Source organism: Heterocephalus glaber, unplaced genomic scaffold (genome assembly GCF_053883595.1).
Source record: "Heterocephalus glaber isolate CG9 unplaced genomic scaffold, H.glaber_assembly_v1.0 deba00001472, whole genome shotgun sequence".
NCBI lineage: Eukaryota > Metazoa > Chordata > Mammalia > Rodentia > Bathyergidae > Heterocephalus > Heterocephalus glaber.
In genome coordinates, this window is record NW_028258315.1 from 24,159,339 (window position 1) to 24,173,653 (window position 14,315).

Here is a 14,315-nt window from a genome sequence, read left to right on the forward strand (position 1 = left end):
GGGGGTGTAGCTCAGTGTGAAGGCCCTGTATTTGATTCCCAGTAATGAAAAAACAAGTGGAATACTCTTTAGTTATGCAGGAAGATGAAAAACTGCATTAGTATCAAATAAATTAGTTGGCTATTTTCCTGGACTACAATTGCAAACAGACAGGAATATTAGGTAAAATATACTTAACCCATTTCATTAAAAGCATCATCTGGCAGGAAAGATGAAATATTTAGGTGGAGAGCTTAATGAAGACAAGGTCTTCAAAACATAAACACTGAAGGCAGAGTTTGCTCTGAGACATTTGATCTCAGAATTTTGGCCTCCTAGAGGACAACAGCAGCCAAACACCAGGGCCCTAATAATGAGAGAGCTTGAAAGGAAGCCCTCTTCCCAAATACTGAGATACTAAAGACTTACGGGTCAATAAGGGAGGAGCACACTGCTGCCCAGCCTTGTCAGCAAACTGTCAAGGCCGTTTACCTTGAGTAGTCCTTGGAGCTAAGCAGAATGGGAAATACCTCTGAGACATTTAGACAAGATTGGGCATATTCAGAGCCTAGATGCCTTGGAGAAAGTTAATCATCAGCTGGGCCTGTCTTGGATTTTCAGCCTGAACTCACTGTTTCTGTGTCATCTGAAAAAAAAAATCATCTCAAGTCACAGACATACATATGTACAAAAGGAGAGTGAGCAGACTTGGGAAGCTTTGGTGACATGAGCCCTCACTAAATTTTTTTTAATAAAATGGAGTACTACTCAACCGTAAAGAATGAGAAACTAGAGACATTTATAGCTAAATGGATGCACCTTGAGGCCTTACTCTTAAGTGAAATAAATAGGACACATGTGTATAAATACTGAATAGTTTCTCTGGTCTGAGAAACTGAAAGTGTAAATGAGGACCAAAATGTATAATAGATAATGTGAAATAGGAAGAAAAGGTCCAAAGGGGAAGGGGAAGGGATAGTGGGGGATGGGTAGGGGAAAGGAAAAAATATGAGTAAGGGAAAAAACGGAAACAAAGTCTTTGTAAACAGGGAGGGTGGAGGGGTAGAAGGGAGGACAGAGGGATGGGGAAAAAATATGAACAAATTCCCAAAGGTGAATGTCATCATATTGTGTACCTAAAATGTACCAGTAAACTTAATGAATAAAAAAAATGGAGAAGGGCTTGTCCTTCTGGTCAGCCAGGATTGCCCTTTAAAGTTTTGCTCATTTCTCTCCCCTGTTCCTCCAGGAAGACCATCAATTAAAGTCTAAATAAATCTTGAGTCAAAAAGGAGACCACGAGGGGACTCTGAAGTGATTGGACTGAATAATAGTAAGAATACTGCATCTCAAACTCATGAACTCCTGAACACAACATGCAGCTCTAAACACATTTGTCAGAGAACTGGGAACTCAAACACTTGGAATCTGAACAAACAAACAAAACCAAAACTCTAAAAGGAAGAAAATGCTAAGCATAAGGAGGGTGTCAGTGATTACATAACAATATATTTTAAATATATATATATATAAAAATTTGAACAGATGAAATAGAAATTTGAAATATCAAAATAATTAAATACCAAAAATGGTGCATGAATAAATATAAAATTGAATAGACCACTACCCTTTATGTTAACAAGGGAATTATATAATTCAATGTCCATCTTCTCTTCCTGGATTTTTTTGCAGCATGATATAGACAAAATTCTTAGCCAAATAGTAGTAAATCTTTATTGTCCTGACTCTACACTGCTTAGGTTCTCTCAGAATATATTGACTAAACATCAACCACTGATATCTAAGGATGGAGACTCAAGAACATCAATCTTGCCTTAGTTCCTTTCACAGGTCTATTTCCTTCTCCTTGCGGATGGAACAAAACTGATGTACCCCTTTCTGATATTTTTCACTATGCAATAAAATATACAAGTGTAGAAGAGTAGAAATAGTAACATGAAGTTTCGAACAACCAGGGTGCATAGAATTTTTTTATCCAGAGATTTTCTGATATTTTCTTTTACTACATTCCTGAACATTTCTTAGACTCTCAATGGGTTTCTGCGGAACTTTTTTACTAGGAGCTGTGGTGTTATATTTATGAAGGAGAAAACCTGTAAATGGTAGGGAGAATAGAATACTACCTTTCCTAGGAAAGAACTGGTTCTCCATTTGTGGACAGCTTCTCTTCTTACCGAAGGGCTTGTTCTCCATCCACTGTGGGTAAAAAACACACTGACATCAACACAACCCAGGGAAGCAACTGACCAGTGTCCCCTTAGTTCTGCATTCTACTCAGGGCACTCTGCTCCAGCATCTCTGGGCCTTTTCTTCTTCATCATGGGCTTCCTTTTTTATGAGTTTTTGTTGTTGTTGTTGATTAAAAATATTCAGAAAACCTGAAAACTACATTCAGCAAACAAAAGCCTTGTCAATAGAATTCTACGTCAAGTAAAAATACTCTGCAAAAAGGAAAGACAACTGACAACTTTATTACACAATCAAAAACAGAGGGAATGTGCTGCCAACAGATTTTGCCCTCCCTTCAGGTGGGAGGAGACTGCTATTGGTGGCAAATTTGCATGTTCAAAAAGAAGGGAAGAATGTTGGAAAAGGAATAAATAAAGGTAAAACAAATTCTCTTTGTGTCTTACTAGAGCTGCAGGATTACTTTTCCTTCTTGAAGATGGGTAAATCATTCTCCACAGGCCCAAGGGGACCTGTGTGGAGCCTCGCTTCCCTAGAAAAAGTTGCTAATGCCCTCAAGTCTAGATCTTATGTGTCTTCTGGCAGGAAGGTCCTCAAGGAGGAGGAATCAGAATAGAGTCACTTCATATCAGGGAGCCCCTTACAATTAGTTTCTAGCACCCACATGCACTGATCAGTCTAGACCTCAAGATCTGGCCTCTGTTTATATGACACCACTTTCCTGAAAGACACCTGAATCCTGCAATTGAGTTTGCAAAGTATTTTTAAATGAGCAGTGTGTCAGCCACCATTATCATACACTGGAACTTCTTTTGGGACTGCTGTTTATTTCAATACACACACACACACACACACACACACATACACATCACATGCCACACACCATACATATCGCACAAATGCAAACCACACATACACAACCACACAGCATTAAACACGTAGCACATATTTGGCACATACCCCCACACACACAAGGCAAACATACAAACATCACAATAATACCTACACAATATGGTGCAAATCATACAACCACACACACAACACTTACATACACACACCAGACACAATGCATCACATACATCACAGAGACATGCATAGTTATACTTTACCACACACAACCCACACCACTCACGTATAACACCAGCACCGTACAACACACATTTTCTCTCGTGTCCATGTTCACAACTATTCAATTCACACTCATTCCTAAAAACATGTTCTTTTTTCTTTCCTGTGAAAAACTTCAGGAGACAAGCATATTATTTTTCTCAAAAATTTCCTCATATTACTAAATACCTTATATAAGATCTCTGCCAGAGAAGGACCCCTAATGCTCTCTGGAAAATTTAATTGGTTATTAATTTCATTTAGCCTGATACCAGAGGAAAAAGACTAACCTGATTCAGTGTAGGAGAGTGATCCTCCTTCTCTTTAGAAGAAATTTTCACTCTACTTTCTATAATGCTGAATTTCTGAACTGGCTAGTATTTTCTGGGTATATCCCATACCAAATACTTTGACCTCATTATGTCAAAGCCAAAATAAATTTTTAACTTTCTCTCATAATAGACTTGAATCTTCTGAAGAGCATGTCTTAAAATTCATCCAATGCCCTTGGATAGCTCTTGGGAATCTACCAGCGCTGTCATGGCAGATTAGGCTCTCCCCCTGCCCAGGAAATAGAACTCACCTTCCAAAAGTGCTTCCAAGAGTGCTCTGTTGGATGGGTCTGCTGTCCAATATTATTCTCACAGGAATGCTATGACTTTCTAAATGTCCTAGTAGCTTTATTCTCTCCCTCTGTCCCTCACTCCTTCCTTTCCCTCTTTCTTCCTTCTTTGCTTCCTTTTCTCCCCTCCTTCCTTACTCTCCTCTCCTCTTTACTGCTCTTCTCTGCCCCACCCTCTCTTCCCTCCCTTATTCCCCTTTCCTCTTCAGCTGGCCTTACCTCCAGTTACCTCTTTCCTCCATTCCCTCTCAAGGGCTAGGCCTATTTGACATTCATCACTCTCAGAAAGCGGTACATTGATCATGGTGTGTCTTCTGAAAGACAGAAGTCTTTTACAGTCTCTCCTGCTCACTTTACTGGAGTTTCTTGGTTCAGCTGCCTGATACAGGAGCCCTTTTAACCTGAAACTCTTTGAAGGTGACCTACTGACACTTTAGGGACATCTAAGCTCTGAATCTGTGACTTTTGTATACTAGATAATTTACTACACACTTAAGCATTTTTATTTTTTACTATATTTTTCAAATGTCCATCAAATGTTTGGAATTTAACAGATATTCTCAAGTTGAACCAGTTATTTTTTCCCCTAAGGAAATGTTTATCCCTTTGTCTAGAAGGCTATAGTATCTTGTTGTTCAGTTGGCCATTTCATCCTTTAGAAATCTAGGTTGGATTGTGTGTTTCAGGAAACTGGTGTTGTCTGTCCTCTTTTGTACCACAGCTGGCGATTTCTAGAAAAGAGCCTTTTAATGATTAATAGCCTAGTCAGCAGCTGCTCAATGTCCACTTTGGGAAAAACAGCACTCTCGTCTGGTGCTGGTGCCACGGGTTATGGGTGTCGATTACGTATTCTGTTTGCTCTATAAGACTGAAATTGCTTCTCAAGGATTCTTCACCTGCATTCTGTGTTTCACTTATTAAGATTTTGAATTTAGTGGTTTTAATAAAAATAAGTTGGAAAATGTAAAGATACTAAAAAAATAGTACAGGCGAATATAACCAGCTTCAACAATTTTCAGCATTTGATCATTGAGTTTTCAAATCTTTTGGTTGTTTCTTGTAGTATTTTTAAAGCAACTCTGAGATAGAGTCATTTCTCCTATAAAAATTCAACATGGACAGCTAATTCATAAGAACTTTTAAAAACATCACTAACATGCCACTAACACATCTGGTAAGTAATAATAATAGTAACAATAATCTCTTAACATATTTAATATCCAACCATTATGACAATTTTCCCAGCAGCTTCAAAGTTGTCTCCTTTACACTTGATTGATTCAAATGATGATGCAAAGAGGGTCCACACACTAATTATTTAGGTGCTTATGTCTGTAACAATTATTTAGGTGCTTATTCTGTAACAATCCTCTCCCCCGTTTTATATTTGTTGTTATGAAAAAGCAGCAACAACAACAGAACAAAGTCATTTGCAGAAAGTTTCTCATTACTGATTTGGCAAATTGTTTTATTTTAGTGACATTTAATATATTTATTTATTCCTTTAAATCCTATAAACACTGAGGTCTATATAAAGGCTCAGTTAGATTCAGCAGGAGCACTTCATAGGGGGACTGGGCACTTCCTAACTGCTTTCTGTCAAGAGACACAGAACAGCAGATATCTCACTCATAACTGTTGTTAGATGAGTTACTGGGTGCAGATATTCTCACCATGACTCATCAGTTAATAAAGTTTTCATTAACCTTTTACCTCTGTCTTTTAGCTGCTGTTAGAAAATGTTTCCCAGATCCATTATTTCATTACAATCACCATTTTTTAAAAGGTGATTTTCTAATTCCACCATAACTTCTTTATTTGTGAGCTGAAATTTTTTATGGAAAGAATCAAAAAAGAAAGAGAAAGAAAGAGAATTATACCATATTACATGTTTGGCAACTTAGAAATATAGATTTAATAGGAAGACCATGACAAATACTTTAGAAAATTTCATAATACTGATATAGTCCCTTGGCAAAGATAACCAAGTTTGATTATGATGTTGTAGTTATTATTTGATCTGTTTGTGTGTACCACAGCTATTATATTTGATGCTCAAATAATCCCTTCTTTGGCCAGGGTGTTGCCAATCAGCCTAGGATTTTTTGCTCAATTCAGGTGGGAATCATGAGTTGGCCAAGTGCAGCTCTGCTAGCAGTCCTGATGTCACCAGATGACAGCAGTTGACATGGCCAACTGATGGTCACTGCCACTGCCAGCCATTACCACCCCCTGCCAGCTTGTACTGGACACTGTACATTCATTCTGTCAGGTGCTAAGTCTAGGGATAAAAATCCTGAATAGAATTACAGGACTTTTACAGCCCACACTACTCAAAAGAAATAACACCTGAGCAGGTTTATAGGAACACAAAATGAGTCTTTATTGTAACATGGCCTGTGCTATAGCACAGGAGGCCTGATACATGGGAGGGAGCCCTCCTAGACTAAACTCAGAGAAGTGCCTGGAAAGTGCTATTTAGTCATAACTTGTAGGCCTGTGTAGGCAAGAGTGAGGGCTGAAACCAGGGAATCTTTTGCAAGGCTTACTGGTATAACGGCTATGCAAATAAGGGAACCAGATCCCCCCATTCCTGATCTTAGCTACTCCCAAGTGCTCTCTTTGTTCTCAAAAATGCAACAGTACAGAGGAGGAGGAGGAGGAGGAGGAGGAGGAGAAGGAGGAGGAGGAGGAGGAGGCGGAGGGAGGAGAAGGAGGCCCCGTGGCGGCCTTTGGCGCCGCCAGCGGGCTGTCCTTGTAGCTCTGAATGGAGTTTGAGGCCATGAAACCGCCACCGAGCTCTGCCGCGAGACAAGGCGCCTCTATCGCCAAGTTGCACCTTCGCGGGGCTCCCGGGGGTAGCGGCCCTTAGAGACCCCGCCTGGGCCCCCTCAGCTTACAAAACACTACACAGTAAAATAATGATCTGCTAGACTGCTAACCCGAACATCCAGCTTCCACAATGCCTGTGCAGGCAGCTCAATGGACAGAACTTCTGTCCTGTCCAATCTGCTATAATGAATTTGATGAGAATGCGCACAAACCCATCAGTTTAGGTTGTTCACACACTGTTTGCAAGACCTCCTTAAATAAACTTCACTGAAAAGCTTGTCCTTTTGACCAGACTGCCATCAACATGGACATTGACGTGTTTCCTGTCAACTTCGCATTTCTTCAGTTAGTTGGAGGCCAGGTACCAGATCATCAGTCAATAAAGTTAAGTAGTCTAGGTGAGAATAAACACTATGAGGTTGCAAAGAAATGCGTTGAGGATTTGGCACTGTACTTAAAACCACTAAGTGGAGGTAAAGGCTTAGCTAGTTTGAACCAGAGTGCACTGAGCTGTCCAACGCAAAGGAAATTGGTGACACTTGTAAACTGTCAGTTGGTGGAGGAAGAAGGTCGAGTCAGAGCCATGCAAGCAGCCCGTTCACTTGGAGAAAGAACTGTAACAGAACTGATATTACAGCACCAGAATCCTCAGCAGTTATCTGCCAATCCATGGGCTACTGTCAGGGCTCGAGGATGCCAGTTTCTAGGGCCAGCTATGCAAGAAGAGGCCTTGAAGCTGGTGTTGCTGCCATTAGAAGATGATTCTGCTCTCTCACAGAAAGTTTTGGTAATTTTTGTTGTGCAAAGACTAGAACCAAGATTTCCTCAGGCATCACAAACAAGTATTGGTCATGTTGTGTAACTACTGTATCCAGCTTTGTGTTTTAAGGTTACCAAAAGGGATGAAGACTCTTCCCTGATGCAGCTAAAGGAGGAATTTCAGAGTTATGAGGCACTACGCAGAGAACATGATGACCAAATTGTTCATATTGCTATGGAAGCAGGACTCCATATTTCACCTGAGCAGTGGTCTTCACTCTTATATGGTGACTTGGCTCATAAATCACATATGCAGTCCATCATTGATAAGCTGCAGTCTCCAGAATCATTTGCAAAGACTGTCCAGGAATTGACAATTGTTTTGCAATGGACAGGTGATCCAGCTAACTTAAATAGATTGAGGCCGCATTTAGAGCTTCTTGCAAACATAGACCCTAATCCAGATGCTGTTTCACCAACTTGGGAGCAGCTAGAGAATGCAATGGTAGCTGTTAAAACAGTGGTCCATGGCCTTGTGGACTTCATACAGAATTACAGTAGAAAAGGCCATGAAACACCTCAGCCTCAGCCAAACAGCAAATACAAGACTAGCATGTGCTGAGATTTGCAACAGCAAGGGAGGGTGTCCACAAGACACAAATTGTACCTTTGCCCATTCTCAGGAAGAGCTTGAAAAGTATCGATTAAGGAACAAAAAGATCAAAGCAATTGTAAGAACGTTTCCTCTTCTAAATAAAGTTGGTGTAAACAACACTGTCACAACCACAGCCAGAAATGTCATTTCTGTCATAGGAAGTACTGAAACAATGGGGAAAACTGTTCCAAGTATAAATGGAATTTCAAATTCAGAAAACAATGTTTCCCAGCTAATCCCACGTAGTACTGACAGTGCATTAAGAGCTCTGGAGACTGTGAAGAAAGTGGGGAAGGGCAGAGAAGCTCAGCCAGTCCCAGCACCCAGAAGGAAGCTCCCCCGCTGCCATCCCAAGCTCCTAGGGCAGAGAAGCTCAGCCAGTCCTAGAACCTGGAAGGAAGCTCCCCCGCTGCCATCCCAAGCTCCTAGGGCAGAGAAGGTGAGCCACGTAGGTTCCAGAAGCACCACCTCCCGTGGAAATGAGAAGACACGTAAATAAGTCTCAAAAACAGACTTCTGGATCACCTACAGCAACCCCAAAGGGAAACGAGATGGAACAATCTGATACTCAACCACCTGGACTCTGAACTGGCAACAAAAGAGGATCTGGGAAAAATGAAATCAGAAATAATTACTCAGATAAAAGCCAAGATTTTGCCCACGGTGCAAGACATGATTAAAAAATCTACAGAGGACGCAGATAAAAATTAGAGGATCTGAGGAACATGATGGAATCCCAACATAGGAAACAAATGGAATCTATAAAACAGATACAAACAGATTTCCAAGAGATTAAAAACTCCATTGAAAGTCTATGCAGCAGAATGAACCAATGTGATGAAAGAATTTCAAATATAGAAGATAAGATTGCAATTAGTGAGGAGGAAAAGAAAAATTGCTTTAAAATCGTAAGAGAACATGAGAAATCAATCCAGCAGCTGCTAGATGATGCAAACAAGAATAACATAAGACTGATTGGAGTCAATGAAGAAAGAGGAGAGAGTGCAGATGACATAAAAAAACTATTCACTGAAGTGATGGCAGAAAACATCCCAAGGAGGGGAAAAGAACTTGACATACAGATAAGTGAGGCATATAGGACTCCAGCTAGCCTTAATCAAAATAATCTACACATAGGCATATAATAGTTAGGATTCCAGAAATCTAACAGAAGAACAAAATTCTACAAGCAGTGAGAGAAAAGAAACAAATCACATACAAAGGAAAGCCCATCAGAATCACAGCAGACTTCTCAATGCAAACCCTCAAGGGAAGAAGAGCTTGGAGTGATGTATTTCAACCCCTAAAGGAAAACAGCCTCCAACCCAGATTGATGTACCCTGCAAAACTATCTTTCAAAATTGATGGAGAAGTAAGATACTTTCAGGACAAAGAGCACCTCAGGAACTTCATGAATACCAAACCAGCACTCCAAAAAGTTTTAGACAATATCCTAGGAAAAGACAATGAGGATCACAACCCCAGGAAACCCAGCAGAATGAATCCATTGGGCGTGACAAATTAAACACAAAGGGGGAGAATCCAACAAAAAGAAAAAGTCATGACAAGGCTTTTAAAACTTTTGACTTCATCTCCCTAATGAGTGTATAATTCAATCTTATTATTGTACTGATTAGTATTTTTCTGATTCTAGAGTTGCACACCATTCCTTGTGCTATACTGGCTATTTAAAATCTTCTTACATCTACATTTTAATTGGGTTGTCTATTAATGAGCTCTAAGAATTCTTTATATATTCTGGTCATAGGTTATGTGTATTGTAAATATGGTCTGTTTAAGGACTACTTTTCATTTTAACGATGTCATTTAAAGTTCTAAATTTTGATGGAATCTCATTTATCAATTTTTTTCTTTTATACATCATGTTTTTTGTATCCTAGGTAGTTCTTGCCTACCCTGAATTCATAAATATTTTCCCTTATAATTTCTTCTTAAAGTTTTATACTTTTAGGGTTTCTTATTTAGGTTCATAGATCCCTTCAAGTTATTTTCATGTATGGAAAAAAAAGGTTGAGGTTAATTTTTTATATATGGATACCAGGTGTTCTAGTGCTGTTTGCTGCAAACACTATCTCTTCCTCGGCTCTTGAATTGAGTTTATATTCTATAATATGTTAATGTTATATAATCTTTCAAAACTCAGTGGACCATATATGTGTGGTTCTATTTCTAGATTCTCTGTTTTTTTCCAATGATCTATATGTCTTTCCTTACACCAACACTGCCTTGATTACTGTAGCTTTAGAAGAAGTCTTAAAATTAGGTACTAAATGTCTTCCAACACTGTTTTTGTTTTTGTTTCTGTTTTTAGCTTTTCTAGGTCCTTTGTACTCCTACATAACTTTTAAATTTCAATATCCAGTTCTTCATTTATAGCAAGTATACACAGACCTGAATTTTTATATATACCTTGTGTTTTCTAATCCTGCTAAATTCAAGTACAAGTTCTAGGGGCTCCTAGAGATTTCTTAGTATTTTCTCTGTAGATGATCATTTCATCTACATATAAAGATTTTGCTTCTGCTGTGCCAATCCTATCCTAATTGTGTCTTTTTATTGCCAGACTATTTTGGTGGGGCCTAGGTTTCAAAGTTTAATGGACAGATAAAGAGTAAGCATATCTGCCCTTGTTCCCCATCTTAAGGAGAAGGCATTCTTCTCCAGTCATACAAGGCGTTCTTGCTGGAAGTATGGACTACATGTCTTTAATCTGTTGAGAAGTTTCTGTTCTACTTCTAGTCTCCTGATAGTTTTTCCATGAACAGCTGTAGAATTTAGTCCAATACTTTTTCTCCGACTAGTGACGGGATCATATGGCTTTTTCCTTTCCTCTGTTTAAATGATGACTTTTGGGGGTGGATCTTCCAATGCTGAACCAACACTGCCATCCCTATAACAAAACCACTTTCTACATCCTGCCATATCTGACCTCCAATAGTTTGTTTTGTTAAACAAATTTCTATCTATGTTCATACTTTTTTCTTCTATTATCTTTATCCAGTTTTAGGATTAGCACAATGTTGAGTTCCTAAAATGAGGGGAGAAGTAGTCCTTCTTTTTTCTGCTTTAATTGTTTGATATAATTTATCAGTTAAAATGTTTATGAGCCTGCTGTTGTCATATAGGTAGGTTTTCAAGCTAGGAATATACTTTCTTTAATAGGTGCTATTCAAATTTTATATTTCCTCCAGAGTTAGTTTCATTAATTTGTCTTTCAAGGTACTTCTTAGAAGTTGTCAAATTTATTTCAAAAAAGATTTTTGTAATATGCTTTCTATATCCTTTTAAATTCTGTAAAATCTGTGGTAATGTCTCCTAGATCTTAATACTGTAATTTAAAAAATGTATAACTGATATTGTGTAACAGGAAGAAAAGGTCTAAAAGACCAGGGGAATTGGTAGGGGTAGGGGAAAGGAAAAAAGGGAAAGGGAAAAATATGAAAAGAGGAAAGAAATGGAAACAAGGTCTTTGCAAATAAGGAATGGTGGAGGGGTGAAGGGAGGGCAAGGGAAGGGGAAAAATATAAGAACCAAGATACTCGTATAAAGGTACAAGATCCCAATGATGAATGTAACTGTATTTTATACCAAAAATGTACCAATAAACTTAATGGGAAAAAAATTTGTTTTTATGGTACTTAAAAAAAAAAAGAAAAGAAAAAGAAGTGGGAAAAGTTGGCGTTAATGATTAGAATGCTGCTGGGCCCTCTGCAGAGTCTATAACTGAAAATAAAATTGGTTCTCCACCCAAGACTCCTGTAAGTAACATAGCTGCTACCTCAGTTGGGCCCTCTATGTTGGAACAGAGCTGAATTCTGTGCCTCCAAACTCCAGCCCATTTCTAACTAGAGCACCAGTGTATCCTCAGCATTCTGAAAACATTCAGTATTTTCAAGATCCAAGGACTCAGATACCCTTTGAAGTCCCACAATACCCACAGACAAGATACTACCCACCACCTCCAATGGTACCAGCTGGTGTGGCTCCCTGTGTTCCTTGCTTTGTGAGGTCCAATAATGTTCCAGAGTCCTCCCTCCCACCTGCTTCCATGCCATATGCTAATCATTACAGTATATTTTCCCCTTGAGGTTGAATGAATTCTTCTCCTTACCAATCTCCTCCACAGCATTATGGACCAGTTCCGCCAGTACCTTCTGGAATGCATGCTCCTTTGTGTGGCAGCAGGTGCATCTGGCACCCACCAATATACCAATGAGATGACATTATTAGAAGCAATTCCTTACCTCCAATGGATATGATGCACTCATCTGTCTATCAGACATCTTTGAGGGAAAGATATAACTCATTAGATGGATATTATTCAGTGGCTTGTCAGCCACCAAGTGAGCTAAGGAGGACTGTGCCTTTACCAAGGGAACCTTGTGGTCATTTGAAGACCAGTTGTGAGGAGCAGATAAGAAGAAAGCCAGATCAGCGGGCACAGTACCACACTCAGAAAGCACCTGTCTCTTCTACTCTTCCTGTGGCAACACAGTCTCCAACACCACCTTCTCCTCTATTCAGTGTAGACTTCCGTACAGATTTCTCTGAGAGTGTGAGTGGTACAAAATTTGAAGATCATCTTTCCCATTATTCTCCCTGGTCTTGTGGCATTATAGGCTCCCGCATAAATGCCATCGATTCAGAGCCCACCGATGTAATTGCTAATTCAAATGCTGTGTTAATGGACCTGGAAAGTGGAGATGTTAAGAGAAGAGTGCATTTATTTGAAACTCAAAGAAGGACAAAAGAAGAAGACCTAATAGTTCCCTTTAATAATGGACCTATCATCTTAAAATGGGGTGCAATTTCCCGATCTCGTACAGGCTACTATACTACGGATCCTGTCCGGGCCACTGCTTCCCAAGGAAGTGCAACTAAGCCCATCAATGTATCAGATTATGTCCCTTATGTCAATGCTGTTGATTCAAGCTGGAGTTCATATGGCAATGAGGCCACATCATCAGCACACTACATTGAAAGGGACTGATTCATTGTTACTGATCTATCTGGTCATAGAAGCATTCCAGTACTGGAGACTTTTTAAGCATTGAACTTCAGCAGGCCAAGAGTAACTCACTACTTCTACAGAGGGAGGCAAATGCTCTAGTCATGCAGCAGAAGTGGAATTCCCTGGATGAAGGCAGTAACCTTACCTTAAATCTTCTAAGTAAGGAAATTGAACTGAGAAATGGAGAGAGTGATTATACAGAAGATGCAGCAGATGCTAAGCCCGATAGAGATTCGAGGTAGAGCTTTCAGCATTTGATACTGATGAACCTGATGGGCAAAGAGAAAAAATTGAAGAGATCTTGGACATACAACTTGGTATTAGTGCTCAAAATGACCAGTTGCTGAATGGAACCGCAGTGGAAAGTGGGCATCCAGTTCAACATCAGAAAGAGCCAGTAAACCAAAAGAGACAGAGTTTAGGGAGGAGCAAAAACCAATTCCGCTGGTAACTTCTTGCTTTAGTCAGTCACTCCTTTTGTCTGTGAGCGAAGCAAATTGTCTCCCCATCACCACATCCATCAGTGTTGGCAACCTCATTTTGAAAACTCATGTTATGTCTGAAGATAAAACTTTTTAAAGAATTTTTAAAATCTGTTGCAAATGGGAAGATGGCTAACAGCTGAAAGGAGGTTCATCTTTCAAATTTGTGACCACACCATGGAAGCATTTACACTAGCTTTATACATATATAATATATATTATATAATGTATATAGTTTTTAAAAAAAGATATTACTGGGGGCCTCCATTTCCTGTGGACTCTTTGATACTTTAAGCCCTCTTGCATTAGCATTATGGAAAAAAAATTTTACTTTAATAGGGTAACATGTTCACTTTCCGGAAGTGATTGGAATTTGGACATTTAACTTAAGCTTCAAGCAGCTTTTTATGAGTTTGTAGCAATTCAGTGCAGTAACTGAGCCACTTCCTATTTTAAATGGCTTCTATAGAAAATTAACAACTCAGTTATTAAACTAGCAGGATCCTACAATGATACATCTAGTGAAAGTAGACTTAATTAACTTATTTATTTCTATTTTATGTTTCACTGACAGAAATTTCCATCTTATTCCAGCTGCTTTATTTATCTTTTTCATGGGATTTTGCATGGATTTTTTTC

At 39.1% G+C, this 14,315-nt stretch overlaps 1 protein-coding gene and 1 pseudogene across 7 annotated transcripts in view; one reads left to right on the forward strand and one right to left on the reverse strand.

The window, feature by feature from the left end:
• Slc17a1 (solute carrier family 17 member 1) overlaps positions 1 to 4,072 on the reverse strand; it is a 68,049-nt gene extending 63,977 nt beyond the window's left edge. For 5 of the 7 annotated variants that reach the window (XR_002395960.2, XR_015439366.1, XR_015439365.1 and 2 more), the window contains exon 1: positions 2,124 to 2,196. Coding sequence is in view for 4 of the 7 variants with exons in the window: in XM_087181839.1 (XP_087037965.1) it covers positions 2,124 to 2,193 (70 nt within the window). In the remaining 3 variants the exon portion in view is untranslated. Of the gene's footprint in view, positions 1 to 2,123; positions 2,197 to 3,584; positions 3,764 to 3,877 lie in introns of those variants that run through there. The other 2 variants (XM_004847577.4, XM_004847576.3) reach the window with 2 other exon arrangements.
• A 2,537-nt stretch (positions 4,073 to 6,609) lies between these two features.
• LOC110349718 (roquin-2-like) lies at positions 6,610 to 13,819 on the forward strand (annotated as a pseudogene).
• The last annotated feature ends 496 nt before the right edge of the window (positions 13,820 to 14,315 follow it).